Source organism: Pediculus humanus, genomic scaffold (genome assembly GCF_000006295.1).
Source record: "Pediculus humanus corporis 1103172108281 genomic scaffold, whole genome shotgun sequence".
NCBI classification, from domain to species: domain Eukaryota; kingdom Metazoa; phylum Arthropoda; class Insecta; order Psocodea; family Pediculidae; genus Pediculus; species Pediculus humanus.
In genome coordinates, this window is record NW_002987850.1 from 305,658 (window position 1) to 327,582 (window position 21,925).

General features: G+C 29.8%; 1 protein-coding gene across 1 annotated transcript; it reads right to left on the bottom strand.

Annotated features, from left to right (window-relative positions):
* Positions 1-442, bottom strand: Phum_PHUM511890 (uncharacterized protein; the record flags this gene model as incomplete). The annotated part of the gene is made up of 2 exons (XM_002431039.1): positions 1-146; positions 418-442. The coding sequence occupies 2 exons, from the start codon at positions 440-442 to the stop codon at positions 1-3; spliced, it is 171 nt and encodes a 56-aa protein (XP_002431084.1).
* Between the last annotated feature and the right edge of the window lie 21,483 nt (positions 443-21,925).

Genomic DNA, 21,925 nt, shown 5'->3' on the forward strand with positions numbered 1-21,925 from the left:
TCATTCCCGTTTCACAACATTTTTTCCAAATTTTACTACATTCATCCCTGCAGCAACTTTTCCCGTTTTTTCCCGTTTTTCCTTCTTTTTTTTTGGAGCCACATCAACCGATGCTGGAAATAAGAATTTCGATCGACTGAAGGAAACTACAATATATAGATATAAACATCCGGGTGTCATAATTAACGAGTTTTTTCTTCTTCTTCTACCTCATCTAAATCATTGCTCCAAGAAGTTGAACAATTACAACAAAAAAAAATCGTGTAAAAACAATTGAAAGAAGGGAGGAGGGATGATAATAATAATAATAATAATAATAATAATAATAATAATAATAATAATAATAATAATAAAAAGATGAAGTTAAAACCAACTCGGAAATTACTATTTAAAAAAAAAAAAAAACTGGAATAATACAATGCTTTGTATGGCCTCCGGTCATTTTTTCTCTTTTTTTTCCTTTTTAAATTTATGAATATCAGGCTATGTAATAGACGGTCAGGCAGGTTCAGGTATACTAAAAAAAAAAAAAAAAAAAAAAACCCCGTGCTTTGCATTTTAAAATAATTATCGTTGAATTTTTTTTTTCTTTTTCTTTTTTTTTTTAATTTTTTTTTTTTTTTTTTTTTTTTTCATTTCGTGGGTATCGTATTATTATCATCATCATCATCATCATTATTATTATTATTATTATACCTTGTACGTCATAGGAGGAGCGACTTCTACTTCAACCTACGTTTGACCTTATTTTATATTCTCCTAAAATAAAAATAAAATAAAAAATAAAAACAAGAATAACTTTGTATGCCTATTTATTTCGTGCCTAAAATAAGTTTATTACTACTTTTCCTCGCTCCAGAATCATTTCCATTTTAATGACTGGCAAAAAATTCTTTTTTTTTTTTTAATTTTTTTTTTCTGCCCCCCCCCTTCTCCCCATTTTGCCACGCCCCCCCCAGCAACCGTCTCCTCCGCCTGTTTTAATTTCTTTCGATACCCGTCGTAAAAAAAAAAAAAAAAAAAAAAAAAAAAACGTCGTCGTTTCATGAATTTCCGCATAGCCTGAATACTCGGTCAGACCTGATTTTTTTCTTTATTATTACATATACGAACATTAATTATATTAATAATAATCATAATAATAATAATAATACTTCAACAAGCAAAAAAAAAACATTTTAGAAAAGCAAAATAATAATAATAATAATAATAATAATAATAATTTAATCGCACGGTGAAGTAATAATTTTCACCTTTTTCCTCTCAGTTGAAACGTTACAGTCGATCGTTAACCAATTATTATTATCATCATCATCATTATTTTCATATTTTTATTACTATCATTTTGTCAGATTTTCTTACTCGAAAGGTGAAAGTAAATATTGATCATTGGCGAAGGCGATGATGATGATGATGATAAAAACGATGATTTAGTAATGGCGTTAAAATCAATTTTTTTTTTCTCTCTCTCTCTCTCTATCTCTTTTTTTCTTTTTGTTCATCATTTAAATGGTGTAAATAAATATTTAAAGCGAAAGAGAGAGAGAGAGAGAGAGACCATTAATGAAGCCCACGTGATAAGATAAATATTGAATTTTTAGTTGTTGTTGTTTTTGTTGTTTTTTAACACGTCATTCTTGACCTGCACGTCTTTCGCGTTTCGTGCCAATTTTCTAGAATTTTATCGAAATAGTAAAATTCCGCGCATGTGAAAATTAACATTCAACAAACGCAAGATTAAAAATTGCCGTTTTCTTTCTTTCTTTCTTTCTTCCTCCTTTATTTTTTTTATAATTAATTTCGTTTCGCCATTATTCATTTAATATTTCCTTATCTCTCTCTCTCTCTCTCTCTCTCTCTCTCTCTCTCTCTCTCTCTCTCTCTCTCTCTCTCTCTCTCTCTCTCTCTCTCTCTCTCTCTCTCTCTCTCTCTCTCTCTCTCTCTCTCTCTCTCTCTCTCTCTCTCTCTCTCTCTCTCTCTCTCTCTCTCTCTCTCTCTCTCTCTCTCTCTCTCTCTCTCTCTCTCTCTCTCTCTCTCTCTCTCTCTCTCTCTTTTTTACGGCGCATAAAGATAAATACGACGACGACGACGACGACGACTATGATGATGATGATAATGATAATAACGAATCAGTTTTATGATTTTCCCGGCAAGTAAATTTTGAATGACAACCATTTAAAAAACCGAGTCGGTTTTATTAGGAAGGTCAATAATGTACAATGTCGATTTAAACTCAGATAATAATGTTTTCTTTTTTTCCTTTTTTTTTTTTTTTTTTTTTTTTTTTTTTTATTTTAAGACGATTATTATCTTTTGGAAATTGAAGGCTGCGCGCGGTCAAACACAAAAAAAAAAAAAAAAAACAAAAGACACAAAATGAAAGCAAAACAAAACAAAAAAAATAAAAAATAAAAAAATGTTTTCTTTTTCTCTCTCTTGCTCTCCAGCACCGAAATCAAATCCTCTCCTCCTCCTCCTCCTCCTCTTCCACTTCTTTCTCTCACACTCTTCTCCAGGGACAAATAATAAAAAACAATGAAAAATGAAAAGGATTAAAATCGTTGTTTTCCCCCTCCCCTTTCCTTCTTTCCTTCCAGAATTCTCGCAACACACACAATCATCTCCATTCGCACGATTCACATCTCGCAAATTTTTTTTTTTTTATTTTTTTTTTTCATTCTTTCAATTTATTATTATTATTATTATTACTACTATTTTTTTTCTTTTCCTATTTAATTCTTTCGAGAGAGAGAGAGAAAAAAAAACGAAGGACGTGACGTGTTGGTCGGTCGTGAAGCGAACATACATACATACATACATCGGACATGAATCATTATGTTGTTATTATTATTGTTCAACATGACTTCTTTATGTTGGTGGACAACCTTGAACAATAAAACAGTAGACTTAAATTGCAATTGTGTGAGGAAACCATTTCGACCGCGGTAATTACTAACAACAACAACAACTAACTATTCAGAGCCTGTTAATGGTTTTTATCTTGGTCAACCATTTTAATATCTATTTTGGGTTTTTACCCATTCTATCCTTCGCTGGCCTGACTTTCCCCTCCCCTTCGATCCTTTCAATTTTTAATTTTTTTTTTCTTTTCTTTTGGCGGAAAAAATTCAAATTCGAAACGCGTAATTACCGATTTTTTTCGCTATTACACGATCGTTGCCATCGTAAAACACAATCGCTTTGATACACCCTTTAACTTTTAAGGGTTTTAATGGATGCAATTTCAAAAGTTTCAACTTGGGAGACGCTCGAATACTACATTCAACGTCTCTCTCTCTCATTTGACAACACGGGCAAAACAATCGTTTCATCGATTCATTCATTCGATCAATCGATCGATTTTCAATTATCTTAATATTATTATTATTACTTTTCAGTTTTTCGCAGTAAAACAACAACAACAACAACAAAACCCTTAAAAATTAAAAGAAATAATTACGCGTGTAATAAAAAAAAAAAAAAAAGAAAAAAAATCCGATATCGATTAATCGAACACTTTTAAATTTCATTATCGATTCTTGCACATTCCGACCGTATTCTATTTATAATTTTTTTTTTTTTTTTTTTTCCTTGGATTTGATAAGTTTTTTTTTCGGGGGTAGACTCAAAGCAGCCAGGAAATGACACGCGTCATTTTATATGTTCGTCGTTAAATTTTATTTTAAATTCTTTTCCTTTTTTTTTTTTTTTTTTTTTTAAATTTTAGCAATGAAAATGGGAAAAACACCTGCCCGGGTTAAGACTAAAACAATTATAATAATAATAATAATAAAACGTAGTTAATTTTTTTTTCTTTTTTAATTTTACCGCTTCATGTAAAAGGGCGAGGGATTTTTAATAATAATTTAAACGTAAAAAAAAAAAAAAAACATGAAATATTTAACGATCTACGTAAGTTTCAAAGGAGGTTTCTACTCACGTCAATATCGTAAGAAAAAAAGAGAGAGAGAGGGAGAGAGAGAGAAACAAAAAATAAATTTTCCCAAAGAGAAAAAAAAAAAACCAACACAATTATAATAAGAATTTCAAGTGAAAAAACGGCCTGAGAAAATTAACACAGGTTTGAACCTTGGAAAAGTCATTAACCACCACAGTCTTAAATGTGCGTAAACAAAATGTTTTCGAATGTTAAACAATTTAAAGGTCGATTTTTTTTTTCTTTTCTTGTTTCCACCTGGAATTCCCCCCCCACCACCACCACCACCACACAATCCACCGTGCCACCGGCTTTCCGCTTATTTTCACTCTCAGCTACAAATTCAATGCAATTAACAAACAAACAAAAAAAAAAAATAATAATTTCTTTTATTAAAATTTTATTTTTAAAACGAGTCACGCGCACCTACCCTACCTCCCTCCTCCTGCCTTCGAACCTTATAAGAAAATCCACGTTCACGTTTGAAAAAATTTTCAAGCGCGATAAATGATTATTGAAATGCCATTTCACAAAAAAAAAATTTACCCAAAATAAAATTTAGTAACAATAATAATAATAATAATAAATTTTAATACGAAATTTCACTTAAAGCACAGCCCAAGGTTACACGTGTGCACAACACAAATTTTTACATTTTTTCCTACAAAAAAAAATTTACAAGGTCGAAAAAATTAAGGGATTTAGCCGATACCACCAGTACTACAACAACAACAACAACAAATACAAAAGAATACAAAAAAAAAAAAAAAATTATAATTTCTATTAATAAGAAAAGGGAGAGAGAGAGAGAGAATTGTTTCGAAACTCATTAGCACTAAATTACCTTATTTAGGTTAATGTTGAGAGATTAGTTTGTCTTCCTTATTATTATTATTATTATTATTATTATTATTATTATTACAATTGGGGAAATTTTGGTATGCGTTTGACTACTGCTACTACTACACGCATAATGCACGTTTAATATTACGTTTCGACTACCGCGATTCACGCCACCTTCCCGTCCGTCCGTCCTCCATTTTCCGAATGATGATAATAATAATAATAATAAAAATTCTTGCACTTTAATTATATAATTACGCTACGGCAGGCGGCGATTTTAAAACGTTTGAAAGTAATCAACCCTTTGTGTGCATTAAATTTTTTCATTAGTGTTACGAAAGCGAATAATTCCCCATTGATGAAACACACGCACGCACGCACGCACACACGTACGCGTGTGTGTATTTTTTAATTTTTTCCTTTTTTTTTCTTTCTCGCCCCAACACAAAAGAATTCTTTTCCTTTAAATAAAAATAAAAAATTTTTAGTTAGCAGGTGCGCAATTTTTCTTTCTTTCTCGCTCTCTCTCCCTCGACTAGGAATAGGAATATAAAAAAAAAAAAAAAAAAAAAAAAAAACCCTCCCGATCGAGAACAAAGACGCAGAATATGATATTGAGAAAAAAGAAAAAAAAAATTGAAATAAAAGAGAGGGAAAACATAATGGACCGAGAGCAGCAAGCAGCTCCCCGGCAACATCCAACAACATCACCCTACCTACACGATCCTCCATCATCATTTTGTTTTTACGATGACTGTGTCCTTCGGAAACATCTCACTCTGTTCGACCGCAAACTAAACATGGGAACCACAGGTTTCTTACAACAGTTTTTTTTTTTTTTTAAACGTTCGATACAAACGAAAAAAACCTTTTTTTTTTTTTTTTTTATTCCATCATCGCATTTATTTCCCCTCTCTCCTTCACATTCCCATCCTATTTCTCTCTCTCTCTCTCTCTCTCTTCATAATCTTCCTTTACCTCTCTCATTTCCTACGCCTACGGATCACCCTATGGGATTTTAAGACTTCGGATCACGTTTCACTCTCTGGAATTCCATCCGACCAACCAACCAACCAACCATCCAAACATTCGTCCGTCCTATTAATGAAAACTACTTTTACAGCTGCTTTTTAATTATCTGACTTAAACCTTTTTTTTTTTCTTTCTTTCTATGCGCTCCTTTGCTTTAAATATTATATTCGTTTCTTTTTTTTTCCTTCTTCTTCTTTTTTTCCTTTTTGTTTACGTTTGAGTTTAAAATTTTTCTTTACCCTCTTTCTTTAAAGGGTCACGACAACCATAAAAATTCTCCTCGGGGTTATTTTTTTATTTTATTTCTTCCTTTTTTTTCAAATGAATTTCACTACCTGACTTTGCTTGACTGATATTTGAATTCTTTTTTCTCTTTTTCTCTCTCTCTTTCTCTCTCCCCTCCGCATTGTCTGCCAGCAATAAAAACGTCTGAATAACGAATTTAAAAAAAAAAAAAAAAAAAAAAAAACTTTTTAAAAAATAAAGTTTTAAATTTTTTAAAAAAAATTTATTTTCGTCTTTTCATCAAATACAATCGCCAAAAAAAAGTTTTGTTTTGTTTCGTTTTTTTGTCAGCTTTAAAACGTTTATTTGTACCACGTCGTACAGGGCGACCAACAACAACAACAACAACAAAAAAAAAGTTTATCGACTTTTTCAAAAGCAAAAAAATGTTTATGCGATGTTAAAGCAAGAATTAAAGGAAAAAAAAAAAAAAAAGCAACAACAACAATAATAATAATAATAAAATTTTTCTCAGGAAGGTCACGTTAAACGCAACGTAATCAGATTCGTAATTTCATAAACCAATGTTTCTTTTCAAAGCTTCCTTTCTCTTGGACATAACTCAAGTTAACTCCTTCCTTCCTTCCTTCGGGCGATAATATTAATAATAAATGCAAAGTCATTTCTGCTTTAGCGAGATTTCATTCACGTTAAATTAAAAATAATAATAATAATAAAAGACTAACAATTTTCGCTACTCGAACGGTGAAGGGCACATGTTTAAAAAAAAAAAAAAAAAAAAACACTTTACTCCAAGATTATTTAAATCAATGACCACGCTTTAGAAAAGAGAGAGAGAGAGAGGGAAAGAGAAGGAAAGAGAAACAGACAGAGAGAGAGAGAGAGAGAGAGAGATGGAGAGAAACGTAAAGATCTCATCCGGCATCAGAAATTTAGTTTTTTTTTTCTTTTTTTCTTTTTGTCAAGGCTGCAACCGGGTCATTTAATTAAACTTCATTTATAAAAATTGATACCATCGACAAATAATTAAACTTTTCCTCGATTTAATCGTTATAATTATGGAAACGTTTTTCATTCGAACACACACACACACACACACACACGGTTTTATAGCTTCAACATTCAGCTTGCACAATCCCGATAACGAAAAATAAAAAATAAAATAAAAATAAAATAAATCAAATTAAAATGAAAGGTATGTTATTTGAAAAACAAAAAAAAAAAAAAAAAAAAAAACACGAAACGGCATGATTTGCAAATTTTTATTTGAGTGAATGATGATGATAATAATAATAACAGGCCATGCATCGCTAACCACAAAAATCAAAATAAGAAAAAGAAAAAAAGAAAAATTAAAATTTTTACCATTAAGACAAATTCACACACACTCACTCACTTTATACATTCAATACCATACACCGAAAATAAAAAAAACCTTGACTATTCATCACTAATGCTCTCTCTGTCTCTCTCTCTGAATATTTATTTTCACCGTTTTTTTTTCTTTCTTTTTCTTTTTTAATATTTTTTTCACGGTAATCATGTTTAAATGTGCCGTACGCATACAAAAATTAAACTCAATGCGATGATTCAAGTGTCACCAACAAAATAAAATAATAATAATAATAAAAAACCAAGGTAATTCGAGTAATAATTTCCTTTTTTTTTTTTTTTGCTAATTCCCTCGTCGTGTTCGAGTTGGTCATTAACGGTCGCAAAATAAAAAAAAAAAAAAAAAAAGAAAAAATCATGTAAAAATTGCTACATCATTAAACTTTCACTTCTTAAAAAAAGTGTCTTCAATTGTAATGGGGGGGACCAAAGGCCAACGTGCTCCTTGCATTCTGCACAAAATATTTACAAACTATCAATGGATATACTCCTGAAAATGGTAAAAGACAAAATACCAAAATTGTAAAAAACATAAAGAATGACACGTGGAAAACTACGAATCGATGACGACTTGCTATCAAAGCCACAACAAGCAAAAAAAATCAATATTTAATAATAATAATGATAAAAAAAAGTTGTTTTAGCAAACGAGAAAACGGTATCATCACACGGATTAAAAAAAAATCATTACATCCTTCTCTCTGAATTTCATTTCTGGAACGGATGCTGAAAACGGTAAAAAAAAAAAAAAATAAAAAAAAACTTGTCGCGTGTAAAAGTTTATTAATAATAATAATATTATTAATGGCAGCAATAGCAATAAATTTAAAAAAAAAAAAAAAAAAAAAAAAAAACCAACCTCGACGATAACTTTTTTGTAAAATTTGATTCAAATCCAGAATAAACGATGATGATGATAATAATAATAATGTATGCTAAAGAAAACAAATACTTAAGCATAAAAAAAAATTAATAAAAAATAAAATCAGACATTGAAAGCAACTAAAGACAAAAAAAAAAAAAACAAAACAAAATGGCCGCAAGCCAACAACAAAACGTGCAAGTTGGTTGAGAATTCGAGAGTGAGAAGAAAGAAGAGAGAGAGAAAGAGAGAGAAAAAAGAAAAGAAAAAGAGATAGAAATAAAAAAAAAAAACGAGTTGATTGATTTCTCGGGTTCGGATTCCACCTCGCGGTTTATTTTATATGGCAAAACCAATGCGACTTTTATTCGACCTTGTGTGTAATATCATGACTGTAAAACGGTACCCTAAACCTATTTCTGCATTACTTTCCTTTCCACCATTTTAAATAAATTTTTAAAAACAAAAATCAAAAAGCAATTTTGAATGTAAGAAAAACAACAACACACGTCTTTCTGTTCCTCCCCCCCCCCCCGCTCGTCCTTTTAATTTTAATTTTTTCCCACTGCCAAACATTAAAAACAAATTATAACGATTACCATTTAAAAAATAAAGAGGCAAAGCAAAAAAAAAAAAAAGGGAAAAGAATAAAGAAGAAGGAAAAACGTTCGAATTGATGTAAACTTTTATAAAAAAAAAAAGCGTTCGTTCGATTTTTGTTTGACCCTCGCGGCCATGCCATTTAATTTTTAATGGAAAAGACCCACCCAAAGTTTTTATCATCCCGATTACGAACGTCGACATTTTTTTTTTTTCAATACGAACGGATTCCTCCTCGGAACAACAACAAAACAACACGACAACAAACAAATAAAAAAATAAATAAATAAATAAATTGGAATCGAATCGAATCGAACGACCCCAACGTTACATTTTTTTTTTTTGTTTAAACATTTTATTTATAGAAAAAAAAATTTGTTTGTTTGCAGAAAAATTGAACGCAAAATGACAAAAACCTCCCCAAACATCCGCTGCCCCCCCTCCCACCGTTCGCTCACCGTACGAAAGAAAAACGTAACCAACGGATTGACGTGGCACTGGGGGGGGGGTGCCGGGGACGAGTGCGGGGGAAGAAAGGGAAGGTGAGGTGACGAGGGGAGGAGAGAGAAAAACAAAAGAGGAAACAGTGGAAAACCTCGCCCTCCCCCTCCCTTCGAATCCCGAATAATATTAAATTCCGCGTTCGATGAGCTTTCACATTTCGAATGCAATAAAGCGAAAGCACCTGTCCGCATGAATTATTTATTTAACGTTCTCTCTCTCTGTCCTTCTTCCACCTCAACCCCGTCAACCCCCCTCCCCCTTAAAAAAATTCATTCCAGTTTCGAATAACAATTACTTTTTTCTCTCCCTCCCCCCCTTCTCTCTCTCTCTCTCTTTCTTTCTCTCCGAAAAAAAAAAAAAAAACAAACACAAAAAAAATGGGGGAAAAAAACGAAACGTAACGACCGCGCGGTCATCATTCATCAACTTTCGTCAATTCGACATTTTTCCCTTTACCTCCCCTTCTTCCCCCCCCCCTCTCTCTTGTCGCAAATGTACGATGACGACGACGACGACGACGGGGGAAAAACGATGAGTTCGAACGAGGGAAAATAAAATTTAAAAAAAATATATATTTTCGTCGTTGACATCGAACGAACAAACGCAACACATTCAAGCACGCACAGTAGGGAAAAACGTTGAAATTTTTTTTTTTTTTTTTTTTTCTAATTTTAACGACAAGTCAAAACTCGTTTCGATTTATTTAAAAATTAATTAATTTAACGAAAACAAAAATTCGAATCGAAGTAAAAAAAAAAAAAAAAAAATTATTTCCTTCTTTCATTTTTAATTTTTTTTTGCACGAGCGAATTTATTCCCCCCCTCTCCCTTCCTCCTCTTTAAAATTCTCGCTTTCACGGGTGCCGCCATGTTTTTCTTTTCCCCAACAATGTTTTCCCTACAAATTCAACCCTTTTCTCCCTTTCTCCCTTCCTTCCTCTCCTCATTTTCTTTCCTTCTTTCTCTTTCACTTCCTCCCATTTCTCTTTTCTTATGTTTTTTCTTTCTTTTCCTCGTTTTATTCGTTTGCGCGACCGTTTTAAATTTAAAAAAAAAAAAAAAACGTTTCATATTTCCATATTCTTTTGTCCGAGAGTGAAAGAGAGAGAGAGAGAGAGAGCTATCGAATAACGCGTTCGTACGCATTCATACGTGATGATGATGATGATATTATTATTACGAACGCGGAAAAGAAGAATGCTCGAATGCTAGAAATAAAGCGTGTGCGTGCGTGCGAGTGAGTGAGAAAGAGAGAGAGAGAGAAAGAATTAACGGTTACGCATAAAAAACGACTCTTCGAAAGAGAGACAGAAAAAAAAAAAAAAAACGTTTTTTCTCGTTTTTCGCGAGAAAGGAAGTGAAAAATTGCCACCGTTCGTCCTCGTTTTGCGGATTTAAAAAAAAAAAATTCCGTTTTCTTTCTTCTTCTTTCTCTTCGTTTTATTATCCCGTTTTTTTTTTTTTTCTTCTCCTTCTTTTAAATTTTTTTTCCTAATCACACATCCACGTTTGCCCAACCTAATTAAATTATTATTATTATTATTATTTGGTTAAATGAATCACCTACCTTTGGGAATATTATGCGTGTGTGAGCAGCGAACGGGTTGACCTTGAACGAAACCACAATAACTTTTTTTTTTTTATACAATTCTTTTTCTTTCACTTTACAAAACAATTTACAAAAAATCAATTTTTACCGAATTTTACCAAAAAAAAAAAAAATTTTTTTTTTTCAGGTATGCTTGTCGTGTATCCCTTTTATGTAAACAAATTCAAATCACTTTTTTTTTTTTTACATAAAAAAAAAACAATTCACAGTCACTACTACTATTATTAACATGTAATTGGTATGCGTTTTACTTTTTTTTTTTTTTTTAAATTCTCTTCTTTCTATAATAATAATAATAATAATAATAATAATAATAATGATTTCCTTAATCCAAAAATGAGTATCCTTTTGTTAATCCAAATGGAAAATCCTCATGTGAATAAGATTTTAAACGTGTAGACATTTAAAAAAAAAAAAAAAAAAAAAGAAATGAAATGAAAAAATGAAAAAATGAAAAAAAAAAAAACAACAACAACAAACGGTTTCGCTCTTTCGTCGGACAAACTCTCCATAAAACTGAAAGACTAGCAAATAGAGAGACAGTGCAGGCAACCTTCTTCTTTTTCAATCAACTCACGAAAACCGGGTTTTAACGTTTGAAACGTACGTACGACAAAGTCTTCTTAGAGTAAAAAAAATCTCGTCGAAAGACTTAGTTTCACGTACGTTAAACATGGGTGTAAAAAATTCAATTGAAAAATTATTTGTCAGACATCTAAGAAAACGTATCGTCCGATTTGCCACCCATGCAATGGTTACAAAGTCTAACGTTTGAAACATTATAGCAACAAGTGACTATCAGTGTTAGAGCTCGGGATTCACACCGTCAAGTCGGAATGCAAAACTTTTTTTTTTTAAATTACGATATTCGTTTTTTTTTAGTCCGTTTTTTACGTTTAAAAATTTTTCAAAATAATGCTTAGCTTTCGAATTCAATTTCTTTTTTTTTTGAATCATCGAAAATAATTTTTTTTAGATAAAGAAAAAAATAAATCGATCGATCGATCGATTCGATATCGATATCGATTTAAAATTAATTTTCAAATAATTCAAATCGTAACGATATGAAAAACGATCGTTAACGATGTGTAATAAAAAAGAAAAACAAGAAATTAATTCAAACACAGGAAAAAAAATCACGACTTGAAAATAAATTTACAAAGTCGAACATGACATCGAGAATCCCGAGCTTTCCCTTGCGGTCGTCATGGTTGGGAAAAAAAGAGGCAACCGAGGAAGGAACACCAAGACTATAGTATCCATTTACCATACAAACTAAAACTCGACCGAAAAAGAAAAGAAAACAATTTTTATTAGAAAATTAAACTTTCACATTTGTTAAACATAGACGACTGAGAGCATTTTATAAAAAAAACGATGAAAGAAAGAAAGAAAAAAAAAAACTTGTTCAACCGTAATGTTCTGGCGCAAACAATTTCCGCGCGTTCAAAAAAAACCGTATGATCTCATAAACTAAACAAAGGGGAAACCCAATTACTGCAAACAAAACGAAAAAAAATAAAATAAAATGAAATGAAAAAAAAAAAACTGGATTGAAAAAGAGGGGAAGAAAAAAAAAAATATTAAAAAAAAAAAAAAAGTCAAACCATTAAGTTTTATTTCATCAAAGATGAAATAAATAAAAAATAACTTCCAAAACTGTTTTTTTTTAAACTTTATGTAATTCAATAAAAAAAAAAAAATATGCAACAAAAAACGACGAAGACGACAACGACGAGGACGACGATAAAAACAAAAGACAAAGACAAACGCAATTGATTAAAAAAAATTTTTTTTTTTTCCTTATAATTATTATCTCATCTCTCGTTCTATTTCCTCCTTAATTTATTTATCACCCGTTTGTTAATCCCATTATTATTATTATTATTATTACAATCATGGACGATTATTTTATTAATCAAAACGTTACCAAATTAACAAAAGAAAATTCAAAACAACAACAACAACCGATCAACTCCGTTTACATTTAATAAAAACATTTCAAGAAGGCTGTGTGATTTTCTCTCTCTCTCTCTCTCACTCAATCGATTCCTCGATTATAAACAAACAAATACGTCACACACGTCATCACAAACGACGTCACACACACACACACCACCGCCTTTTATTATTTATTTACATTTATTTATTTTCTTATTATTATTTTAATTAAATTCCGTATTTAATTTTTTTTTTTTTTTTAAATAAAACGACTAACGGATAACTAATAATAATAATAATAATAATAATAATAATAATAATACATCCGCGTATTAAATAAAAAATAATTATATTAAACGATACTACTACTATTAATTATTATTTATTTTATATAAAAAATAAATAAATTTAATTAAACGAAAGGAATTAATAAAAAAAAACAAAATGGCCGACGCGGTTATTAAAAAAAACAACCGAAAATTAAATTATTATTAAAAAAAAAAAAAAAACTTGAATTTTTCCACACGTCCTTGACGTAATTTTTTTTTTTTTTTTAAACATTATCAAGTTCCTATTTTATTATCATTATTATTATTATTATTATTATCATTATTATTAATGTTCCAATTAAAATTTTTAAATATTTAAAATTAAATATTTAAAACAAAACAAAAAAAAAATTTTTTAAACGTTTTTAAAAATGTTTATAAAAAAAAAAAAACAAAACAAAAAACAGGGCGATCGTAATCGATAAATAAATAAATAAATAATAATATTGATAATAATAATAATAATAATAACAAATATAAAAAATTTCCCCTTTTGTTATTAACTTATGCAGACGAAAAAAAAAAAAAAAACGGAAATTAAAAAAAAAAAAATTAAGCTTTTACTTAAAACCGGTTTTTTTTTTTGCAAAAATTAAATTTAACATTGAATGATTACGAGTAAAAAATAAAATAATAATGATAATGATAATGATAATAATAATACGTAAAAAATAAAAAAGAAAACTTATTACCGTAATAATCGTTAATTATTAATTATAAAAAATATAATAATAATTACGTGGAATGTAATTTTAATATTTCACATTAATAATAAAAAAACGAACGGTCACGTAAGAATTTTCCTACCTCTCTCTCTCTCTCTCTCTCTCTCTCTCTCTTTCTCTCTTTCTCTCTTTCTCTTTTTCCCATTCTCTTTCTCTCTCTCTCTTTTGGAAAAAAAAAAGAAAAAACAAATCGATGAAAAAAAAAAAAAAATTCGTAATAATAAAAGTTTAGTAATAAGAGACGAAAGAGGAATAGTGAGAGAGAGAGGGAGAGAGAGAGAGAGAGAGGGAGAGAGGGAGAAAAAGGCTCATTCGGGGAAGACCCGTTTTCCTTCTTTTTCCTCCTTTTCATTTTCCTTTTTTTTTCCTCATTTTTTTTTTTTTTTAAATGGGAAGTCGTTAAAGCATTTGAAAGTAGCGCAAAATAATAATAATAATAATAATATTAAAGTCTCCCTCGAACGGGGAGACGAGAGAGACGGCGAATGGGTGGGGGGAAAGGGAAAAAAGAAAAAATTAAATACGAATGGTAATATTTACAAAGAAATATTTTTTAATAAGGCGTAGTAATAATAATAATAATAATAATGGCTCTCATCTTCTTCTTCTTCTTCCATCTTCTGCTTTCTTTTTCCCAAATGAAATAAAAAAAGAAAAAAAAGGAAAATATAAAGTAATAATAATAATAATAATCGGGGCAAAAAAAAAAATTTTTTTTTTTTATCGAATAAAAAATTCAACGCTTATAGTGAGAGAGAGTGAGAGAAGGGGAAGAGAGGAGAAAAACCTTTGTCGAAAATTATTTGCATCAAGAAGGGAACGAGAAGAAAATATTAATAATATTAATAATAAAGACAAAAGGTTTGATCGTTTCATTGGGGAAAAAAAAAAAATTTTATATTAAAAAAAAAACAAAATGGCGTCCGTATCGTCACACTTAAAATAATTTTTTTCTTCCGTTTCCGTTTTGTTTTTATTTAGAGAAAGAAAAAAACGTAAAAAGGTGTGAGAGAGAGAGAGAAAGAGAAATATTTTTTTTTCCAGCGCCATTCATTTCCATTTCCCGCGTTCGATTTATTTACTCTATGCCAATACACAAAACGATGACCACAGACGTTAATAAAAAAAAAATTACGAGGATGCGACAAAAAACCGATGACGGGTTTGATGACGTAACTCGCATCTCGAATTTTTAATGAGTATATTTATTCATTTATTTATTTGTTTGTTTGTTTGTTTTATTTTATTTTATTTTCGCATAACCTTTAATAATGATAATGATGATAATGATAATATTAATAATAATAATAATAATGATAATGATGAAAAATAATAAAAATAAAATAAAAATAAAAATAAAAAAAACAACCGGAGATAGGGTTAATTAACTTCATTTTATTACTGAATGAGGATCCCTTTGGTGGAAAACATCTGGACTCTCTCTCTCTCTCTCTCTTCTTTCTTTCTCTCTCTCTTTCTCTCTCTTTCTCTTTCTCTCTCTTTTCGTATCTCTTGGCACACCTTCATCGGTTGCAATAACAAATTATTACTCCCGTAGAGAAAGACAAATTCAATCGCGGTTTATGTATGTGTATATATATCTATACCCACACGCTCTAAAAAAAAAAAAAAAAAACCGTTTTTAAATGCGGAACAGTCATAATAATAATAATAATGATAATAATGATAATGATAATTAAAAGACGAAGACCGAAAACTCTTGCCAACAAATGTTTTAATGACTTTTTCCTTTTGTTTTTTCTCTTTTTTTTTCGTAAACCGAATCCAATTTAACTTGTTTCGTGTGCGAAAAAAAAAAATAATAATAATAATAATAATTCTCGAACGACAACAACCCGAAAAAATCAAAATGGAGGAAAAGACGAGAGGAAATGGGAGGGGGAGTGGGGGGGGAGAAATATATGCCTGTATTCAATTTAAAAACTTTCTTCCTTCACCTTTTTAACTATATCAAGTTTCATTTCTCTCTCTCTCTCTCTCTTTCTCTTTTTTTTCCTATAATTCTCATATTAAAAGAATGAAATCAACAATTTTTTTTTTTTTTTTTTTTCCATTAATGCGCCATTTTCTCTCTCACATTTAAATCATCAATAATGTTAAAAATGTCATTTATATTATTTCATTTGAAATTTTTTTGCATTAAAACTAAAAACAGTCGCAAAAAAAAAAACATGGTCAGTAACTTATTATTATTATTGAAACGATGACAATTATTATTATTATCATTATCATTATTATTATTATTATTATTACTATTACGATGATATCATTATGGTCATTATTTAAAAAACATAAGATTTTTTTTTTATCAATGCCAACAACTTTCTGTTATGTAAAAATTCTCAATTCATTATCAATAACAACAACAACAACAAAAATCCGATTTTTTTTTTTCTCATTATGTGGAAAATTAGCGACAATACTGCGCTGAAATAATAATAATAATAAATAAGTTAATAAATGTTTAAGCATATTAATACCGAGAGAGAGAGAGAGAAAATAAGGTTAATCGTCTGCACGGCATCGACGCCATTTTTTCGTATACGTTTCACCCACGCGACGGTTTTATTTGTCTCTTCGAGAGAGAGAGAGAAAAAATCACACGCGAATAATTCACTATGAGAAAAAGCAGAAGACAAAACGTAATGTTTTCGACGGAAAAAAAATTAAAAAACGACGGCGGCCATTTTTCTTTCGGCAAAACGATTTTAAATTTTTTCTTAGACCTGGATACAAAAAAAAACGCGTGACGAAATTCCAGTCGTGAAATCGTGTTCTCGAAAAAGGGAAACAGAGAGAGAGAGAAAACATCTGCAAAATGATGATGACATTGGCAATAATAACAACAATAATTTCTCTCTCTCTCTCTCTTTTTTTTTTTTAGGGTAGCAGGCAGTGGCAGAAGAAAAAGAAAAAAAAAATTACAACGTGTAATTTATTTACTTAACGAAATAAACGGTCTGCATACAACTCTGCAAAAACAATTAGCGATTAGTTTTTTTTTTTTTTTTTGTTTTAAATGAACGATTAATTATTTACTGAACGAAAACAAACGAAAAAAGTGGTAGCAGAAGAAAAAGTAAAAGAGTAAAAACAATTATTTATGTATCAAGTAGTGGTAGTAGTGAGAAGAAGATGAATAAATAATTTGATGAGAATTACGAAAGAGAAAAATATACGTTGTTGTTGTCGTTGTTGCTTTTGTGGTTGCAACTGGAGAAAACGATTAAATTTTTTTTTAATAACGAATTCGTTCTCCAGTCATTACCACTCCCTTCCTCCCCTTCCCTCCTTCCTCCCCGGGTAAAAATAAAAACGTCTCGCTTAAATAATACACGACGTTTTTTTTTTTTTTTTTGATTTAACGTTCGCCATCTTGTTTCATTTCATTTTATTTCCCGTTTAATTTTGTAACTTACACCACCTTTGTAATAAAATCAATTTTACCTTTTTTTTATTGACCCTCTTTTCTCCCTCTTTCCCCCCCCCTCTCTCTCTCTCTCTCCTTACAGAAAAATTTAAAAATCGACCGTTTTGTTGTTTTATCCCCGAACGAACCCCGAAAACTCAAAACGTTTTAATAATTTTGTCCACCTGCTTATTATTATTATTATTATTATTAATTTTTCACACAAATTCATAGACGGTTATTTATTATTATTATTATCATTATTACTTCCCGTTAAATAATCCGACACATTTCCGGTCGGATTCTAATTTTATTTTATTTTATTTTTTTTGTTTTATTCATTTTACCTTCTTAATAAAGAATTTTAACACTTTTTCGACAACTTTTTTTTTTAAAACCTTTTCTTCGTACTCCATCATCATCATCATCATCATCATCTCCTTCTTTTATACCTGATCGGATAAAGGAGGAGGAGGGAAAAAAAATTTTTTTTTTTAAATTCAAAGTAAATGATTCGATCACATGATCATCCAAACACCATCATCACAAAATGCCTACACATTGAATAATAAAAAATTTAAAAAAAATTATGTTTTATTTATTAATACTTATTATCATCATCATCATCATCATCATCATTATTATTATTATTATTATTCATACCAGTTTATTAATATTTCCTCTCTGACTTGCATATTTTATTACTCAACATTAATAAATAAATTTAAAAGGAGAGAAAGAAATAAAATAAAAACAACAAAATAGTCGTCGAATGGTTTAAACACGAAAAAAAAAAAAAAAAAAAAAAACTGGTTTAATGGGTTTCACATAACTAGATAAATTTTTTTTTTTAGTCTCTTGTAGTAGTAGTGGTAGTAGTGGTGGTGGTAGTGGTAGTAGTATAAGTAGTCAACCTCCGGTTTATTTTAAATTTTTACGTTATTAATGAGTTTGTTCAGACACACACACACAGTCCTAAGAGTTTACATACATACGTATTTATACCTGTCAATACGTACGTGTCCCCTGGACAAAAAAAAAAAAAAGAAAAACTTGTCGTATTGACAAAAGAATAATAATAATAATAATAATAATAATAATAAATCTCTCTCTCTCTCTTCTCCAGGGGTAAAGTTATGGTAAATAACTTGAACGACGTCATTTTCTCTCTCTCTCTCTCTCTCTCTCTCTAACTAACTAACTATGGAAAATCTTAAATTTTTTCATTTCAGTGAAAGTTTTATATTTATGTATACACACAACAATTAACCGTACGGATTTTTTTTTTTTTTTCTGGTCTGAACTTGAATTCTGAAAAAGTTTTTTGTATTGTTTAACAAAAGCAAGGTCTTCGACATCACGACCATTAAAGGAAGAAGAAGAAGAAGAAAGAAGAAGTTTTTTTTTTATTTTCGAATCGTGATCGCAATTACAAAAGATTATGTTTTTTTTTTTTTTTTTTAAATTATTATTCAAACTATGAAACTCCTATTTAATAATAAAGAGAGAGAGAGAGAGAGAGAATACGCAACACGCAAGAAAGAAACGCACGCACGCATCACGCAATATTCATTTCGTGAATGATATGTCGGAGGAATATTTCTTGAAATATTTTTCCAACACACACACACACACACACACATGTTTCGAGATAGAATTTCGATTGTTTTATGCTTCGAGGCTTTAATCGAAACCTTCAAATTTTTTATAAACGACAAACAACAACCACAACAACAACAACTTTTACAAAAAAAAAATAAACGGTAAGAGTTCAGCTAGAGTTCAGGATTTAACGCAGTCAAACAAAAGAAAAAAAATGTCGATCGTAACCGATTCCTCTTCCTTACCTTATAAAAAATTTATTGTTTGTAATGACACAACAAACAAACAAACAAACGAAAATGTTGTTACAACAACAACGATCGATATATAATAATAATTGATAACGACCGAAGGAGTGTGATAATAAGCAAATAAGTTAAATCATACTTTTGGTCAATCCATCAATTTATTCTCCATTAAAATCATTAACAACAACAACAACAACAATCTCATCATTCAACAAACAATGTGGGAGTCAATAACACACGTACATTTCCCTCCTCCTCCTTCTCCTCCTACCCCCACCCCCAAATCGCGTACCTTTTGGACATTTTTTTCCATAAGAACAAATCAAATTCTTTTTTCTTTTCTCATCAGATGAATGGCGGTATCAGTTCGAAAGTTCAAGAATTTTCAATTCATATGAGAGTGAGAGAGAGAGAGAGAGAGAGAGATAATCTAATAATTTTATTACTTTTTTTCTTTCCTATTAGTTATTTTTATTATTATTATTATTATCATCGACGGACGACGATGAATTTTTCTTCTGATTTTTCTTTTTTTTTTAAATAACAAATCGCACCGACATCGCACCGAACGGAAGGAGGGGAAAAAAAACGCGACGTTTCGTTGGAATGAATGAAAAATAATAATAATAATAATAATAAAAACGTTGTTGGTATTTATAAACGGAGAGAAAAGAGAGAGAGGGGGGGGGAAGAGAGAGAGAGAATAAATAGTTTTTGTGTGTGTGTGTTTGTAATTAAGTAAGAATCATTGGGTCATTGATAAAAAATTGATAAGCTTAGCGAATAAGGTCATCAAGGTTAAATATTTTTCATTTATTTTCTTTTCCCCTCCCTCCCTGCCCCCTCTTCCCCCTCCCCCTTTATCCCCCCGCATTCACCCTTCCCGTTCGCATTCGTATTTTATGTACGCGTACGTACACATGCGTGACGAATATTTTTGTGTGTGTGTGTGATACGCGTAATATTATCGACACGATCGACGAACGTCACGCACTCCAGCCTTCGTACGAATATTAACCATATTCGATAACGAATGAAGGAATCGTTTGAAAAAAGCGACGTGTCTTTAGATAATAATAACTGCAGACACGACAGAAAAATTTGATTTTTTCTTTTTTTTCCTCGTTCATTTCCCATTTTTAACATTACATACAAATATTGCATCATCACATTTAGCAAAAAAAATTACCAGAGCTTTCTAGTTTCGAGTACAGATAAATAAACCGAACGTGATTCATTTTCGGCCATCTTTTTTTTTGTAACGCGCGTTTTAATCAATAATAATAATAATAATAACGCAGAATTTTTTAAATGTTACGCGTCATTAAAAACAAAAAGAAAAAAAATTGCAAAGATGAACGATTTTGTTGCAAAAAAAAAAAAAAAAAAAGTGAAAGCGAACTAAAAAAAAATATGTATAATAATTTTTTTTTTTTCCTTAACCGTCATTAGAATTGAAATAATAATAATAATAATAATAATAATAATAATAATAATAATAATAATAATAATAATAATAATAATAATAATAATAATAATAATGATAATAAAACTTTCCAAAATGTTTTTTTTTTTTTTTTATTCGTAAAACGTAGGAAGATGACAAAACATAATAATAATAAAAAAAAGGGCGTTAAGATTAATCACGTGCGTCTATTAAAAAAAAAAAAGCGAAAAAAAACTCAAAGCGAGATAATAATAATAATGATAATTTTCATTTCTTACCAACGGTGATCTATTTGCAAAGCGTGGGGGGGAGACGACAAATAATTGAGATTATCCAGAACGTTAAATCCTTTAAAGGTTTAAAGGTTTATTTAGAGAGAAGAAAATTTTTTGAAACCGGAAAAAAGACGATAAATAAATAAATAAATAAATAATAATAATAATAAACGATTAATGATCAACGAAACGTATTTTATTGAGATTTTCAATCGAAAAGGAAATCCCCCTTTTCTTTTTTTTTTTATTTTGTCGTCTTTTATTTTCTAATTTTCCCTTTTTCGGATTTTTCCGAACCGAACGTTTCGATCACAAATAAAAAAAAATCAAAATGTAACGAACGCCGAACGTGTAAATACCAAATTAAAATCATTCGAACAGGAAATAACAAAAAAAAACGTGGCTCCTGCTTGCATTTAAATTCGTCCAAATTAAAGAAATCCGGAAATCGATAATCGAACGAGTGCGCGCGAAAAGACGGGCGGGAAATTTAAAAAAAGGAAAGAAAGAAAGAAAGAGAAAAAAAAAATTACGATGACTGAACGCGCACACAAACAAAATAATAATAAAAAACAATTTTCCGAAAACGAAAAACGTTTAAAAAAAAAACATTCATCCCGAAAAATTTATTATTATCATTATTATTATTAATAATAATAATAATTTTTTATTATCGTCGCCGCAGCAAAAAAAAAATAAATAAATAAATAAACACGTAAACTTTAACAAATTGCATTCGCGTCCTTGACACTAATCAATAGAATATTGATATCCGATTATATTTATAAATTTAAAAAAAAAAATTATTATTATTATTATTATCATTAGCCGTTTCACTTTTCGCATTTAAAAAAAAAAAATTTGCTTTTTCTTTTCCCCCTTTCCCCTTCCTCCTCTCTCTCC